The 18,878-nt window shown below is 36.1% G+C and overlaps 1 protein-coding gene across 24 annotated transcripts in view; it reads right to left on the bottom strand.

Moving 5' to 3' along the window:
- The window catches only part of CSPP1 (centrosome and spindle pole associated protein 1), a 196,653-nt gene that overhangs the window by 152,539 nt on the left and 25,236 nt on the right, over positions 1-18,878 (bottom strand). For 23 of the 24 annotated variants that reach the window (XR_012128224.1, XM_036998184.2, XM_036998183.2 and 20 more), the window contains one exon: positions 9,881-9,984. Coding sequence is in view for 22 of the 24 variants with exons in the window: in XM_036998184.2 (XP_036854079.2) it covers positions 9,881-9,984 (104 nt within the window). In the remaining 2 variants the exon portion in view is untranslated. Of the gene's footprint in view, positions 1-9,152; positions 9,177-9,880; positions 9,985-18,878 lie in introns of all 24 variants that reach the window. The other variant, XM_036998188.2, reaches the window with a different exon arrangement.

Below are 18,878 nucleotides of genomic sequence, written 5' to 3'. Positions count from 1 at the left end.
GGTAGAGAGACAAAGATAAGGCACATGTTCCCTCCATTCAAGAGATTTGCAATTCAGAAGGGGAAACATGTAAACAAATAACTACAATATAGTGTACTAACTGCTACAAAAGAGTTATATACAAAACACTTGGGAACAGAGTAATTAATAAAAGTGATTAATAAGGTTTCATTAAATCTGAATTTACAGCAAGTTATGCTACAAAAACTAACCTGAAAGTTGGCTGTACAGAACTCTAAACTTATTTGCCAAGGGAAACAATATGACACTTGTCTAGATCCCTGCATCAGTTTTTTAATGGCTCTGAAATTGGTCATCTTTTGAAGAGAAATGGCTCCACTTAAAGGCATGAAGTCAAATGGACCATGAAGCCTATGTATAAAAACTGCTCACTGACTATGAAGCTCAATTAAAATCTTTATAAAAAATTTAAAACATTGAAAAATAAAAATACGTTCCTCACTAATGACTTTTTCTCCCTTAAGCTGAAAATATTCAGAGGCAAAACATTGAGTTATGATTCATTTTTCATCTAGAAATATATTCACAGCAACAAAGTGCTTATAAATCTAGCCATTCTGTAGAGTCATACATGTACAAAAACACATTCAGAGTCCCAACCCTGGGAAGACAGAGATACAACATCCTCACTTCTTTATTGGGCAATTCTTCCTCCCAAGACAGGTACAGGAAGATGTTTGAAATTTTGAATAAAATGAAAAAAATAGAAACAGTAAGGGCTATATAGTGAGTTTTTTAAAAAGCTGAATCTAAGTCATTCACTCATTGACTTTGTAAATACTGGGTGCCTACTACGTCCCAAACTATTTGGTACATCTGTGAAGAGAACAGAGATCCCTGTCTTCCTGAAACTTACATTCAAGCAGGGGAATTGACAAGAAATAAACATAATAAAGAGTAAGTACAGGATATTAAAAGGTGATTAAGTGCTGTGACAAAAAATTTAAAAGAGTAGGCTACAAGCAGTACAGGCTTCCAGGAGATGGCAAGAATAGAAAACTGGAGTTTCCTTTTGGGTATGTTCCCCATTAAGACACTTGTTAGATTTCTAATTGAAAATGTCAAATAGGCAGCCAAGCAGAAAAGTTTAAGGGTCAACAGAGAGGTCTAGGCGGGAAATACAAATTAACTGATTCGATTTAAAAATTGTTCTTCTGAGAATATGTCCTACCCTGCACTGTTAGATGTTCATGTGTATTTTTTAATCTAAAAATTGGAAAGGAGATAGTAATTGTTTAGTGGCTCTTCTTGGCAAAATTTAAAGATTCTTTTTTTTTTTAAGTGACCATGTAATCCAGAAGTCTGGAAGACACAAGAAACCCAGAGAAAGGGACTTAGAAACTACTAAGGAAGCAAGGAAGCTATAGCAGCACCTCACCATAGCCTATGAAGTTTTCTATTTCCTCTGCTTTCCTTTCTACTTCCATCTTCTTAGATGTTGACCAAAAATTCTCTTTCAACCAAAAACTGTGGTAATAAGGGACTGCTACTCCTCTATCACAACTACATTCTTGATAATCCAACACCAAAATGTATTTCACATCCCTCTGAATTTAAAGATATGTGCTCCTTGATCTCTTTCTCTTACTTGAAGACAATTTCTTTTTAGGCCTCCCATCATCATTCTTTTTTTAAATCTGATATGCATGAAATATAATGTAAAATCCACAAATGAAAATGTTAAGATACTCCATATGTAGAAAACTCTGTAAGAAGTGGTGGGAGAGGGAGAATAATGATGTACAAGGCCAGGAAGGCAGGCTGGAACATGAAAAAGATTTCACATGTCACACTCAGGAATAGGAATTTTTACCCTGAAGATCAATGAAGTCTATTTAATCATTAAGGAACAGGATCATTCTGGAAAGTGGCATGGAGAGTGGAATAAGAATTTGTGGATGGAGATGAGTTAAAAATATGTAGCAATAATTTAGCAGAATGAAGAGTAAGAGTACACAGTCTTAAAACACAGCATCAAGTTCCTAATAGGCAGTTTAAGGAGGTATGATGTTCCACCACTGCTTATCACAAATATCAAATTAAAAAATCTACTGCGGACAGGTGCAGAGCCAAGATGGCAGCATGAGTAGAGCAGTGGAAATCTTCTCCCAAAATCATATATCTTTTTGAAAATACAACAAATACAACTATTCCTAAAAGAGAGGCTAGAAGGCACAGGACAACAGCAAGACTACATCCACACCTGCGAGAACCCAGCGCCTCACAAAGGGGCTAAGATACAAGCCGTGGCCTGGCGGGACCCGAGCACCCCACACCCCAGCTCCCAGCGGGAGAAGAGGAGTTGGAGCGGGGAGGGAGAGGGAGCCCAGGACTGCTAAACACCCAGCACTAGCCATCCGCACTGGAGTGCAGACACAGTGCATGCGTGGGGTGCTGGAAACTAGGGAAACAGGACAGTAAGAACCGTGAGTGGGTCCCCACAGCCGGCACCCTTGGGACAAAGAAAAGCAAGTGCCCTCTGAAAATCATAAAGGGACAGGGGCCTCACAGCTGGATGGAAGTGCCCCGGCGCAATCAGCCCAGTAACAGGGAATCCTGGGGAACTCCGGGCACCCCAACACCCTGGGTGGCAGCGCAGCTCAGAGGCCCCTCACAGTGATAAACAGCCTCCTGCCCATTCCCCCTCCAGTGCAACTTCACCATAGCGGCAGTGGCCATGCCCACAGCAACAGGGCAGAACTTCTTCCACAGCGGCCGGAAAAGTATCAGACACCCCATCTGCGCACAGCTGCCCAGCACAAGCTGCTAGGGGTCGCTGTTCTCCCAGGAGAGGAAGGCCACAAACAGGCAAGAAGGAACATTCTCCCAGCAGACACACACACCAGCTCCCCACAACTACCTTTATTGCCATGAAAAGGCAGAAGAATTTGATACAGACCAGACTAACCCAGACATCCTCCCCTGAGAATGAATCTGGGGAGATAGACCTAACCAATCTCCCTGAAAAAGAATTCAAAATAAAGGTCATAACCACGCTGATGGATCTTCAGAGAAATATGCAAGAGCTAAGGGATGAAGTCCGGAGGGACATTACAGAAATGAAACAATCTCTGGAAGGCCTTAAGAGCAGACTGGATGAGGTGCAAGAGGCCATTAATGGAATAGAAATCAGAGAACAGGAACACAGAGAAGCTGAGGTAGAGAGAGATAAAAGGATCTCCAGGAATGAAACAATATTAAGAGAACTGTGTGACCAATCTAAAAGGAACAATATCCACATTATAGGGGTACCAGAAGAAGAAGAGAGAGAAAAAGGCATAGAAAGTGTCTTTGAAGAAATAATTCCTGAAAACTTCACCAAACCGGGAGAGGAAATAATTGAACAGACCATAGAAGTACACAGAACTCCCAACAGAAGGGACCCAGGGAGGACAACACCAAGACACATAATAGTTAAAATGGCAAAGATCAAGGACACGGACAGAGTTCTAAAGGCAGCTAGAGAGAGGAAAAAGGTCACCGACAAAGGAAAACCCATCAGGCTATCATCAGACTTCTCAACAGAAACTTTACAGGCCAGAAGAGAATGGCATGATACATGTAATGCAATGAAACACAAGGGCCTTGAACAAAGAATACTGTATCCAGCATGATTATCATTTAAATATGAAGGAGGGATTAAACAATTCCCAGACAAGCAAAAGTTGAGGGAATTTGCCTCCCACAAACCACCTCTACAGGGTATTTTAGAGAGACTGCTCTAGATGGGGAGCACTCCTAAGACTAAATAGATGCCACAAGAGAAAATAAAATCACAGCAAAGAAAGCAGACCAACCAAATACTAACTACAGGCAAAAAATAAAATCAATTACCCACAAAAGCAGTTAAAGGAAACACAAAAGAGCACAGAATAAAACAATCAACATATAAAGAATGAAGGAGGAGGAATAAGAAGGGAGAGAAATAAAGAATCACCAGACAGTGTTTATAATACCTCAGTAAGCAAGTTAAGTTAGACAGTAAGATAGTAAAGAAGCTAACCTTGAACCTTTGGTAACCATGAATCTAAAGCCTGCACTGACAATAAGTACATATCTTTCCTAATGTAAATGTACTGAATGCACCGATCAAAATACACAGAGTAATACAATAGATAAAAAAGCAAGACCCATCTATATGCTGCTTACAAGAGACTCATCACAAACCCAAAGACATGCACAGACTAAAAGTCAAGGGATGGAAAAAGATACTTCATGCAAACAACAAGAAGAAAAAAGCAGGTGTTGCAGTACTAGTATCAGACAAAAAAGACTTCAAAACAAAGAAAGTAACGAGAGATAAAGAAGGACATTACATAATGATAAAGGGCTCAGTCCAACAAGAGGATATAACAATTATAAACATATATGCACCCAACACAGGAGCACCAACATATGTGAAACAAATACTAATAGAACTAAAGGAGAAAATAGAATGCAATGCATTCGTTTTAGGAGACTACAACACACCACTTAATCCAAAGGATAGATCCACCAGGCAGAAAATAAGTAAGGACACGGAGGCACTGAATAACACGCTAGAACAGATGGACCTAATAGACATCTATTGAACTCTACATCCAAAAGCAACAGGATACACATTCTTCTCAAGTGCACAAGGAACATTCTTCAGAATAGAGCACATACTAGGCAACAAAAAGAGACTCAGTAAATTCCAAAAGATTGAAATTCTACCAACCAACTTTTCAGACCACAAAGGTATAAAACAAGAAATAAATTGTATAAAGAAAGCAAAAAGGCTCACAAACACATGGAGCCTTAACTACATGCTCCTAAATTATCAATGGATCAATGAACAAATTACAATAGAGATCAAGGAATATATGGAAACAAATGAGAACAACAACACAAAGTCCCAACTTTTGTGGGACGCAGTGAAAACAGTCTTAAGAGGAAAGTATATAGCAATCCAGGCGTACTTAAAGAAGGAAGAACAATCCCAAATGAATAGTCTAACATCACAATTATCGAAACTGGAAAAAGAAGAACAAATGAGGCCTAAAGTCAGCAGAAGGACGGACATAATAAAGATCAGAGAAGAAGTAAACAAAATTGAGAAGAATAAAGCAATACAAAAAAATCCATGAAACCAAGAGCTGGTTCTTTGAGAAAATAAACAAAATAGATAAGCCTCTAGCCAGACTTGTTAAGAGAAAAAGAGAATCAACACACATGAACAAAATCAGAAAGGAGGAAGGAAAAATGACGACAGACTCCACAGAAATACAAAGAATTATTTAAGAATACTATGAAAACCTATATGCTAACAAGCTGGAAAACCTAGAAGAAGTGGACAACTTCCTAGAAAAATACAACTTTCCAAGACTGACCAAGGAAGAAACACAAAAGTTAAACAAACCAATTAGAAGCAAAGAAATTGAAATGGTAATAAAATAACTACCCAAGAACAAAACCCCCAGGCCAGACGACTTACCTCGGAATATTATTAGACATACAGAGAAGACATAATACCTATTCTCCCTAAAGTTTTCCCAAAAATAGAAGAGGAGGGAATACTCCCAAACTCATTCTATGCAGCCAACATCACCCTAATACCAAAACCAGGCAAAGACCCCACCAAAAAAAGAAAATTACAGACCAATATCCCTGATGAATGTAGATGCTAAAATTCTCAATAAAATATTAGCAAACTGAATTCAAAAATATATCAAAAGGATCATATACCATGACCAAGTGGGATTCATCAAAGGGATATAAGGATGGTACAACATTTGAAAATCCATCAATATCATCCACCACATCAACAAAAAGAAGGACAAACATCACACGATCATCTCCATAGATGCTGAAAAAGCATTTGACAAAATTCAACATCCATTCATGATAAAAACTCCAACAAAATGAGTATAGAGGGCAAGTACCTCAACATAATAAAGGCCATATATGATAAACCCACAGCTAACATCATACTGAATAGTGAGAAGCTGAAAGCTTTTCCTCTAAGATCGGGAACAAGACAGGGATGCCCACTCTCCCCAGTGTTATTTAACATAGTAGTGGAGGTCCTAGCCATGGCAATTAGACAAAACAAAGAAATACAAGAAATCCAGATTGGTAAAGAAAAAGTCAAACTGTCACTATTTGCAGATGACATGATATTGTACATAAAAAACCCAAAGGTTCCACTCCAAAACTACTAGAACTGATATCGGAATACAGCAGAGTTGCAGGATTCAAAATTAACACACAGAAATCTGTGGCTTTCCTATACACTAACAATGAACCAATAGAAAGAGAAATTGGGAAACCATTCATAATTGCATCAAAAAGAATAAAATACCCAGGAAAAAACCTAACCAAAGAAGTGAAAGACCTATATCCTGAAAACTATAAGACACTCTTAGGAGAAATTAAAGAGGACACTAATAAATGGAAACTCATCCCATGCTCTTGGCTAGGAAGAATTAATATCAGCAAAATGGCCATCCTGCCCAAAGCAATACACAGATTTGATGCAATCCCTATTAAATTACCAACAGCATTCTTTGATGAACTCGAACAAATAGTTCAAAAATTCATATGGAAACACCAAAGATTCCAAATAGCCAAAGCAATCCTGAGAAGGAAGAATAAAATGGGGGGAATCTCATTCCCTAACTTCAAGCTCTACTACAAAGCCATAGTAATCAAGACAATTTGGTACTGGCACAAGAACAGAGCCACATACCAGTGGAACAGAATAGAGACTCCAGACATTAACCCAAACATATATGGTCAATTAATATACAATAAAGGATCCATGGACGTACAATGGGGAAATGACAGCCTCTTCAGCAGTTGGTGTTGGCAAAACTAGACAGCTACATGTAAGAGAATGAAACTGGATCCTTGTCTAACCCCATATACAAAAGTAAATTTGAAATGGATCAAAGACCTGAATGTAAGTCATGAACCATAAAACTCTTAGAAAAAAACATAGGCAAAATTCTCTTGGACATAAACATGAGCAACTTCTTCATGAACATATCTCCCCGGGCAAGGGAAACAAAAGCAAAAATGAACAAGTGGGACTATATCAAGCTGAAAAGCTTCTGTACAGCAAAGGACACCTTCAATAGAACAAAAAGGTACCCTACAGTATGGGAGAATATATTCATAAATGATAGATCCGATAAAGGGTTGACATCCAAAATATATAAAGAGGTCACACACCTCAACAAACAAAAAGTGAATAATTCAATTAAAAAATGGGCAGAGGAGCTGAACAGACAGTTCTCCAAAGAACAAATTCAGATGGCCAACAGACACATGAAAAGATGCCCCACATCGCTAATTATCAGAGAAATAGAAATTAAAACCACAATGAGATATCACCACACACCAGTAAGGATGGCTACCATCCAAAAGACAAACAACAAATGTTGGTGAGGTTGTGGAGAAAGGGGAACCCTCCTACATTGCTGGTGGGAATGTAAACTTGTTCAACCGCTATGGAAAGGAGTATGGAGGTTCCTCAAAAATCTCAAAATAGAAATACTATTTGACCCAGGAATTCCATTTCTAGGAATTTACCCTAAGAGTGCAGCAGCCCAGTTTGAAAAAGACAGATGCACCCATATGTTTATTGCAGCACTATTTACAATAGCCAGGAAATGGAAGCAACCTAAGTGTCCATCAGTAGATGAATGGATAAAGAAGATGTGGTAAATATACACAATAGAATATTATTCAGCCATAAGAAGAAAACAGATCCTACCATTTGCAACAACATGGATGGAGCTAGAGGGTATTATGCTCAGTGATATAAGCCAGGCGGAGAAAGACAAATACCAAATGATTTCACTAATATGTGGAGTATAAGAACAAAGAAAAACTGAGGGAACAAAACAGCAGCTGAATCACAGAACCCATGAATGGACTAAGTTACCAAAGGGAAAGGGACTAGGGAGAATGGGAAGGAATGGAGAGATAAGGGCATGGAAAAATAAAGGGGGTATCACGATTAGCATGTATAATGTGGGAGGGGGGCATGGGGAGGGCTGTGCAACACAGAGATTCTAGACAAGTAATGATTCTACAACATCTTACTATGCTGCTGGACAGTGACTGTAATGGGGTTTGTGGGGGGGACTTAGTGAATGGGGCACCCTAGTAAACATAATGCTCTTCATGTAATTGTAGATTAATGATAACAAAAAAAGAAATCTACTGCTTTCTCATCTGGTTCTATCCTACATATCTACATCATTATTTACTGACTACTCTCAAAAAAAATCTACGCAAACCCAGTCAGGCTAGTAAGCCTAATATGCCTCATCTTAAGAAGCTTAAGTCTACCCTCTAAGTCCTTCTTCATTTTATATTCTCTATCTGAAAAGCTGCTTCTCCTCAATTCACACTCTAGAATACCTGAGTTCTACCTATCCTATAATGTCTTACAAAATAACACCTCAAGGCCTTTCCTGATTATGTTCTCCTTGTAAGAGTTATCACTTTCTGAACTGTATGAATGTTAGTTCTACAACTAGATTCCAAGTCCCTTGAAGACAGCATTCAGACCTGCTTCATCTCCATGGTAAGTATTTAAAAAGTAAGTATTGGTTGAATCATGAATGGATGTGTGTAATTTTTTTTTAGTTTTGTAAAAGTATAAAACAGCTTCTCTTTGTTTTCCAATATAAATTTACAAATGCAATCCACAGGTTTGGGTGCAAAAATATTGAGTAATCTATATCCTGACAACACATAGTTTTAAAAACATCTTAGAATATCTTCAATATTCTATTATCTTATTAATCTTAATGTGATCAGCACAATTTGAAGAACAAAAATTGGCATGCTGAAAACAAATAGACTTACAATGGCTGCAGAATATTTCTAAAGGATGCATAAGAAAGCAACAAAACCAAATGCAAAGCAGGAATCAAAAAGAATGCTTTATTGCAGTAATGGAAAATCATAATGTATAGATGTCACGTTGGTAAAAACAAGAATACAAAATGGTATCAAAAGTTTGAAAATCACAGATGAAGCTATTTTTCTTGTTTGAGAGCAGAAATATCACAAATGCAAATGACTGCAAGCTACTAAATCTAAAACAAAAAACAAACAAATTTAAAAAAATAAGACCATTTTGCAGGCAACCCTACCCTTCTTCTTGCTTGTGTAATACCCTAAAGTCAAGGGAAACAAACCATTGATATAATGTATGCAAAATCCTTTTTCACCATGTGCAAATCACGATTGTAACAAACATTATAAAGTAGAAAAAAAAAACTGAAGAATCTCTTGAGATGACTAGAAACATGATTGTTTAAAATAATTTTGTAACCTAAAACATAAACTGCATTTTAAAACTTAAATCTTTAGTTTAGCTATTATATAATTAACAAAATATACTTAAAGCAAGGGTTCTGCTAAGTAAACATAAAACCATAAAGCAAAGATTTGGGTAGTTAAATAAATATGTTAAATGAAGTTTTATAAATTTAACTCATAGAAAAAGGATTAGCAACTAGAACTCCATGTGTCATTTTAATACATTGTTAGGGAATGTAGAAGAGTAGGAAATGGGCTATTTTAAGCCATGATAACTTTACAGAAAACATGAACAACCAGAATTTACAATCTCACTTAAAAACAGAACCCACTGCCCTACTCCAAAGGTCAAGAGTCTGTGTTACTCCATGGCATCAGTTCTTAGACCATTTTTTTTCTCCATCAACATCATAAATATCACTTAACTTTCACTGTAGTATCCCATTCCTAGATACAATGAAAACCTAAAAATTAGCACATATGACTAAAACCTCAAGAAATCAAATTTAGGAGATGAATTTTTAAGTATAAGATGCAGCTAGTTAATCAAATTCATTACCTGAGTAAGATAGTGTCTATAATCTTGCCTCAATTCTTCTTTTAGCTTATGCTTCTTCCGCTCATAGTCTTCCCCAAGTGGTAAACTTAATCCATAATCAATTCCTAGAAAGAAAACAAGTAATTGGCTCATTTTCAAACCAACGTCAATTTCAATACAATCTCCTATAACAAAGCACAGTAGGAAAGAACACAGTCCTCCTGATTCTGAGACAGAGATGAGAACAAAACATTTTGTACTTAAAATGCTTCAAAAGGTAATATATTCACTTAATGGAAACTATCCCTCCTACCCGTGAACCCCTCACCCAGTTCTCCCTGCTCAAAACACCAAGTACTAACTGCTTCTCCTCTCCTTCCAAAGACTTTTTAACACATCTATAAACATACTTTTGCACTGTTTGGCACCTTGTTTTTTTAAGGAGTGCAAAATTAAAGCAATGAAAAGCTGATTACCTTTACATTTTCACTTAATTCTACTGAAAGTTCTTCAAAAATACCTACAATTTTAATGTCTGTTCTTTATTCTGTGAAATTATTAACATGAACTTTTAACACACAGGAATATCTTTGTTATATAAAATTTGAGAAAAAAATATAAGACCCATGCATGGCTCAAGCTGAAATTTTCAAGAACGTTTAAAGTTAAGCCACCAATTCTGATTTCATGTAAATGGTAATAATTTTTATTGTGGCCAAAAAATACATAATAAAAAATATACTATTTTAACCATTTTTAAGCATACCATTCAGTGGCATTAAGTACATTCACAATGTTGTACAAGCATCACTGGTAAGTATTTAGATTTCTTAAGCCCCTTCCCTTTTTCAGTACTGTTACATAATACCATAGTTTGAGAAATTACTACTTCTAAACAAAGTAAAAATTTTCTTTGGAAAGTTAGCTAACAAGGAATATAGATGACATAACTGATTACCATGTGCCTCAGTCCCTCATAATGCAGCTAAATGATGGGAATTTATCATGAATGTGTCTTATCATTACTTTGTTACATCACTGAAATATTTCAAGGGGAAAGAGGCCAAAGTATGTTTAGATATAAACATAAAGGGATACCTATTAATTTTTATGGAATACCAAATTCCACTTTCCACCATAAACACCATGAAATTCTCTTTAACACTTTTGGCTTACTTACTTCCCGATGACAGAGAATGTAACAGAGGATTCCTTAGGGACACCTTTCATTCATGTTTCTGATTCCCTTCCAAAAGAATCTTAATAATTCCATATACTTGGTATTTTAAATCATCCTAGAAAGGCATTTTTTCCTCACAAAGCAATCTAAACCCTTTTTTTAAAGAAACAGAGTTTAAGCCTAAAGAAAGAAAGAATTTGGAGTCTCATGTTCAGAATGGAATATAACTCATATGAAACTAAACTACAAAATCCATGAAAGCATGATCCATGCTTTATTCAATTGTATAATGCCTGGCATACAACCTATACCCAAGAAATGTTCAGTGAATAAATGTGTGAATAGTCAAATATATGAATGAATGCCTATGAGGAAAGAATGAATGAAAGAGAAAAAAACACACTATTATTAGTATTTTACTACTACTTTTAGTCATCTGATTGCATAAAGGAAGCATAATAACTAGTAACAAGATACATCTCTAGTTATATAGGGTCACAATGCATGCTCTACTGTGTTAAGGAGAAAATGCTGCAAGGATGATGTCTCCCAATGTGGTTGGCTTTCTGACTCAGGGAACAAGTAATTTATAGCTTTCTGCAAAATCAACTCTTTAAGGTGGCTTTTGCTTCTGTTTTTCAAGTCTGCTTAATAGATTTATATGGAGGAATAGAAAGAAAAACATGATTCATTCTCATTTATAGATTATTGTTCATACTAAGTTCAACTTTTTACTATTGATTCGACAGTATTTGTAGTAACACAATGCCTTCTGAATTACTTAAAATTTTATCAATTAAGGTATAGTAAAAAAAATACTAACTTTATAATTCTACTTTTGACATCCAATACCAACATTTTATGGCATTAGACATAGGTCTTAGAAATAAAATCAAGAACTGTATACAATTTAAATATTCTATTCACTTTAAACTATGCATTAACAATGGCACCTCAATCGACTTAATGAGCTAAGAAACTAGCTAAGACTTACATATTCAGGGCAGTTGTCTCTGATGGTTCTAGTGGCCAGTAAAGCATCTGGTGTCATCTTAGGGTCATTTGAACTGATGTCACTTCAGGTACATCAGTGACTCTAAGATAGTTAACATTGTGCTTCGGAACCAAGTTAATTAGAAGTATTTGGTGTCTACAGTGGTTCTAGGTTAAATAAAATACGTAAAACTAAAGTATACTATTATTCTAAAATTAATTTACCTTCTAACACAGCATTGAGAAAACAAATTACCATGGAATTCTGTTTTTTCTTTTCATTATTACTATGAGAAGGCATTATGCAAAAATAAGTAAAGGGCAATTATAGTAAAAATAAAAGGCCTTTTCATAAGCAGGTAATTTATCAAGAGATGTGATTGCTTTGAGGAAAACACTGTATTCAAACTTCAACTATAAAAGCATTATTACAAAGGATACATTTGACTTGTATCAACTGAACAAAAGAGGTAGAATGTCTAGATTTTAGTTTGTAATAAGAGAACCCTAACACTACATATGTTAAAAGGAATGATAATTAAAAGTACAACTAAAAATTAGTAAAAATACCATTTCATTTTTACTAGTTTTCAAAATCTTTGCTATAGTTTATTGCATTATTCCATTATAGTTCATAGTTTATCAGATAATTCCAGAGCTTCTCTACAATGTAAAACCCTGCTGTTGCTTTCTTTCTGGTATTACTTTTAAATTACATCGGTGTAATTTTTTCCTTATAATTCTTTCTTTTCCAAATTTCTTTAAGCATAATTGTATTTAAAATGAATTTTTAAAAATCATATCTAATCTGAGTAACAAAAGTAAAATCTTCTTATCTTACTTTGGTAATCTGTAATCCTTACTTGCATATTTCCAAAATAATGACTTCAGAGCAGGAAAAGTGAATCTTAAGAACCTGAAATACTCTGTAAATAAAGCTCCACTGACTTTCTTAAACATATCTTTTGGTGAACACATGAATTTCAAGAGGAGTAATCCTCTTGGCTATATTCCTAGGACTGGAACTGTTGGTCACTGGAGAAGGTCACAGGGTTTAGTAGATACTGCCAGTTTTTCAGATTTGTACCATTATACATTCCCACTAGCAATGAATGAATTCCCACTAGCAATTAATGAAATCCACATCCTTGCCTATTCTTGGTATTGTAAGCCCTTTAAATATTAAATATTATAATTGTGTGCGTGTCCCACTATAGTTTCAATTTGCATTTTCCTAATGACTACTGCATACCTTTTCAAATGGATTTGGATTTACTCATTTGAGAATACTTATCCATCTATTTTGCCTATTTTTAAAATTAGAGTCTTTTTCTTCAGATTTGTAGATTTTATATATATGTATATACATATATACACATGCATCTACATTTATACATATAAAACTACATACACATATACATATAGCTGCCTTCCACATTCTTGTATCTTTTGATGAATAACTCTTTAATTTTAATGAAGTTCATTTACTCAAACTTCTTGGTTAGTTCTTTTCGTCATCTGTTTAAGAAATCCTCATCTACCCCCAATACCTAGAAGGCATTCTACTATGTTTTCTCTAAGAGCTTTATAGCATGAGGTTTTACATTTAGCTCAATGATCTGTCTTGAATTAATACTGTATGCAGTCTGAGGTGAGCTACAGGTTAAGGTTCTTTCTTTCCCTTTCTTTTTCTTGGCATGAATGTCTAACTTATCCAGCACTACTTACTGGAAAGGCCATCCTTTACCCCACTCAATTGCAGAGGCACCTATGTCATAAATCAGATGTCTGTATATGAGTGAATTTGTTTCTATGTTTTTTGTTCTGTTCCAGTGGTCTACCGCTTAACCACATACCAAAACTAAACTACCTTAATTACTACAATAAGTCTTTATATATAACACTTTTAAGTTCTCCAAGTTACTCCTTTTTCTGTAAGATGGCTATAGCTATCGAAGTTTTTTTAATTTCCTTATAAACCAGCATATTGAGAAACCTGCTGGTATTGCACTGATCACCATGCAAGCTGTAACAGTGCAACCATCTTCCAAATCAATGGAAAACTATGATTGCTTTGTGACCTTCATGAATTTTTGTCAAAACAGTAAAAATTATCTTACTGTTGCTTAAAAACATATAGGGAAATTAAGAAATAGTAAGCTAATAAATAACTTGGTACACTGAAATTTAAAACATTAGAAACATTGAGACCTAAATGCTTTCTTTGCTAAAAACTTTTCAAGAGTAATTTGAACATCATTTGCCTTGTACATAGCTTACAATATGTAGCATTTTTTCTATGCTTTGGCAATCCTGATAATATTGAGAGACTTCTAATCCACAAACACAGAATGTCTACCCATTTACTTGAATGTTCTTTAATTCCTCTCAGACATGTTTTATAGTATTCTGTGCACAGGCACACCTCAGAGATATTATGGGTTTAGTACCAGACCACTGAAGTAAAGCAAGTATCACAATAAAGTGAGTCAAATGAAGTTTTTGGTTTTCTAGTGCATATAAGAGTTTATAGTCTATATAAACTGTGAATAGCCTTATGTCAAAAAAAACAATGTACATGCCTTAATTTAAAAATGCTCTATTGCTAAAAAATGCTAACAATCATCTGAGCTTTCATGAGTCGTAAGCATTGATATCACCATACAAATACAATAAAATTGATGCAAAAGTTCCAAGTATTGAAAGAATTACCAAGATGCGACACAAAGACACAAAATGGGCAAATGCTGTTGGAAAAATAGTGCCAATAGACTTGCTTGATGCAGGGTTGCCACAAATCTTCAATTAAAAAAAAAAGGCACTATCTACAAAGAACAAATGTGAGAAGCAATAAAATGAGGTACATCTATAAAAGCCTTGTCCTTTGTTTAAATTTACTTTTTAAGTATTTTACTCTTTTTGCTTTATGAATGGAATTGTTTACTTAATATTATTTTCAGATCTTATGTTCATTGCTAATATGTAGAAATACAATTGATTTTTGTATATTGATTTCATATCCAGGTATCTTGCTGAACTCATTTATTACTTCTAATAGGTTTTTTTGTGGATTCCTTAGGGTTTTCCTCAAGCAGAATCATAATCTGCAAATAAGGACAGTTTGTACTTCTTTCCAACCTTGATGCTTCTATTTCTTTTTCTTCCTCATTACACTGGTAGGACCTTCAGTACAATATTGATTATATGTGGTAAAAGTATACATCCTCGTCATGTTCCTGCTCTTATAGAAAAGCATGCAGTCATAAACTATTATGCATGATGTTAACCCTAGGTTTTAAACAGATACCCTTCCTTAGGATTAAAAGATCTCTTCTAATCCCAGTTTGTTGGCAATTTTTATCCTGAATGAATGTGGCATTTTGTCTAATGCTTCTTGAGCAACTCAAGAGAGGATCATATGCTTTTTGTCCTCAACTCTATTAATCTAGTATATTACATTAATTTTGAGATGTTAAAACTGAACTTGCATTCCTGTGATAAAACTCCCTTGGCCAGAGTATATAATCATTTGTATATGTTGCTAGATTCAAGTAGGTTAATGTTTCGTTGAGGATTTCTACATCTATATTGATGAGGGATACTGGTTTGTAGTGCTCTTTTCTTATGAAAACTTCACCTGGCCATGATATCAGGATACTACTAGCCTTACAAAAAAATGTTAAGAAGTATGCCTTTCTCTCATATTTTTTTCCCTTAAGTTTGTGAAAGAATAGTATTACTTCTTTAAATGTTTGATACAATTAATCAGTGAAACTCTCCAGCCCTGTGCTTTTGTGATTTTTAATGAAAAATTCCATTTCTTTATATGTTATAGAACTATTTATAGTTTCCATTTCTTTTTGAATCAGTCTCAGTAACAGGTTTTTCTAGAAATTTGTCCCTGTTGTCTAAGATATCTAAGTTGTTGGCATAACAACATACAACATAGACAAGTCAGGAAACACTAAAGATTAGTCCTAACAGCTATGTGAAATTCTACTTGAATTAACTTGTTAACATAACTTCTATCCCACCTGTAAGGAAATTAGATAAAGAGAAAAGATGTCAATTGTGACGATGATGATTAATTTTATGTGTCAACTTGGCTAGTCCATGGTGCATAGATTTGTGGTCAAATATTATTATGGATGCTTCTGTGAGGGAGTTTTTTGGATGGGAGTAACATTTAAATTGATGGATTTTAAGGGCACAAAAATTCTCAATCATAATATAAGGTGGTCACAGGAATGGCAATAAAGCATGGAGATATAGCCAATGATTCTATAACATCTTTTTATTTTAACAGCTAGTAATTGTACTAGTTGGGATGAGGATTTAATAATGTATGTAACTGTTGAACCACTGCTTTGTATTTATATACTTGAAAATTGTGTATCAACTATACTTCAATAAAAAAATGTGATAAATATATATAAGGGAATATTACTACAATAAAAAAACAAATCTTGCAATTTGTGACAACATAGATGGACTCAGAAAGTACTATATGCTAAATGAAATAAGTCAGACAGAGAAAGACGAATAGTGTATGATTCTACTTACATGTAGAATCTAAAAAACAAGGAACAAAACTGAAATAGACTCAAACACAGAGAACAGACTGGTGGTTATCATAGGGTAGCGGGTTAAGGGGATGGGTGAAAGAAATGAAAGGGAAAAAAACTAGTGAAAGTTTGATATCTTGATCAGGAAGATGGTTACATAAATATATACACAAGTCAAAATTTACCAAGCTGTAAACAAGATTTGTGCATTTTATTGCATGTATCTCAATTTTTAAAAAGTGCCTCCCAATGAGATCATGCTAATAAAAATATATAAATAAACTCTGAGTAAAGCAGATTGTCCTCCATAATGTGGGTGGACCTCATTCAATCAGTTTAAAACTTTAACAGAGCAAAGACAAATCTCCTGCAGGCAAGAAGAAATTCTGCACCAGACAATCTTCTAACATGAACTGCAGTATCAGCGCTTTCCTGGGCCACTGGCATTCCAGCCTATCCTGTACATTTTAGACTTCCAGCCTCCACAATAACATAAGCCACTTCCTTAAATCTCTCCCTCTCTCTATCCCTCTGTGTGTGTGTTGTGGGGAAGTTGGGGTTCCTATGGCCAGGATCCTCACTGAACTTAAACCACCTGATGATGTAACTGGCCTGTTGCTAGGCTACCACTTCCACACCTGCAGGCAATAAGCTATTATTGCACTACATAGAGAGCTCGGCCCAGTGCTCTGGGTGGAGGCAGAGACGCTAGTGCTCAACCTACCGATGGGAGAATAAGACGGGTAATAAACCCTTTTACCCCAAAGAACGCTTTGCTGTCAATTTCTTTGGTCACATTGAATCCATAGCAAAGTTGCTGGGGCTGAAACCCACTGGCAAGACATGTATACACAGATACATACAAATATACATATACACATAAATACCCTATTGGTTCTGTTCTCTGGAGAACCCTGACAAATACAGTGACTTTAATGTTGGATTTGAACTAAGATTTTTCTAAATATAACCTAACAGCCTTTCCTGTTTATTAATAAAGATTGTATTTGAAAAAAGGATAGTCAAAAACAATTTTGAAGGAGATTCTAGGAGAAAGATGACTGGATGGGAAGTCACTGTGATAACCTCCTCCCACGTACAAAGAGGAGCAACTACAGCTAATACAACTAACTGAAAATGACCTGAAGACAACAGAAAGAAATCTTCTACACTTGGTGAAAAAGAGAAGAACACAGTGAGAAGGGTAATGGGGCACAGCTGCAATCCTTTAGGATCCAAGCCCTTCCTTCATTACAACTAGCAAGCAGGAAGGAGAGAGGAATGGTACAAGGAGGAGATAAATGCCAGGGAACCAAGTACACATAACCCTGAAGATACGCTCCAGCAAGACATCTCCCCACAGCAATAGCCCTTGCAAATCAACAGGACTGAACACCAGGGGGCCTATTTTCACTCGTGGAGGACTAGATCAAATGTTCTGAGACTCAACATAGAAAAAAGCAGTTTTAAAGAGATTTACTAGCTTCAACAAGTGTGCCAGAGGGGTGGGGGTCTGAGGGAGCTGTATCCAGAGGTGAAAAGGCTGGAAGATGCCACTTTTCCAGCCTTCCTAAACCCAGCTGGCCAGACACTTGCAGAAGCTAGTTCTGAAACTCTCCATCTACCATGGTTGCCCTGCTCTGGCATTCCCCTACAAACTTGTCCCATCCAACATGCTCAGCCCAGCAATAGTTGCATAAGCCATTGCTGGCAACTAGGCTGAGTGCAGGCCCACCCATAGTGCACAGCAACAGAAGGACACAAGCTACACCAGCACCAGGCCTGGTCACTCATTAAATCTGCACCAGCATCACACACTGAAGCATAACAGCAGGGCTCAGCCACTGCTGACAGCCAGGCTGAGTGTGGACCCCCCATCAAAATGGAGGGGCTGGGTTGATTATTAAGCTGCATTAGCTTCACACAACAAAGCAGAGCAGTTGAAATCAGCTACTGCTGAAAGCCAGTCTGGGTGAAGGCCCACCAGCCATAGCTGTGGCTCAGGAGGGTGTGCACAGCCCACACGGGGGACATGCTTTGAGCACCTAGCTCTGGTGAGTAGGGGGTTTGGTGTTTCTAGGCATCACAGGAAGCCTACAACACAAAGCCACTACCTTCAAGACCAGGAGATACAGCTGATCTTTCTAATACACAGAAACACCAAACACAGAGAACCAGACAAAATGAGAAAGCAGAGGAATATGTCCCAAACAAAAGAACAAGATAAACCAGGAAAAGTACTAACTGAAACGCAGATAAGAAATCTACCTGATAAAGAATT

The sequence above is a fragment of the Manis javanica genome, chromosome 2 (genome assembly GCF_040802235.1).
Source record: "Manis javanica isolate MJ-LG chromosome 2, MJ_LKY, whole genome shotgun sequence".
NCBI classification, from domain to species: Eukaryota; Metazoa; Chordata; class Mammalia; order Pholidota; family Manidae; genus Manis; species Manis javanica.
This window is presented reverse-complemented; position numbering and strand designations above follow the sequence as displayed.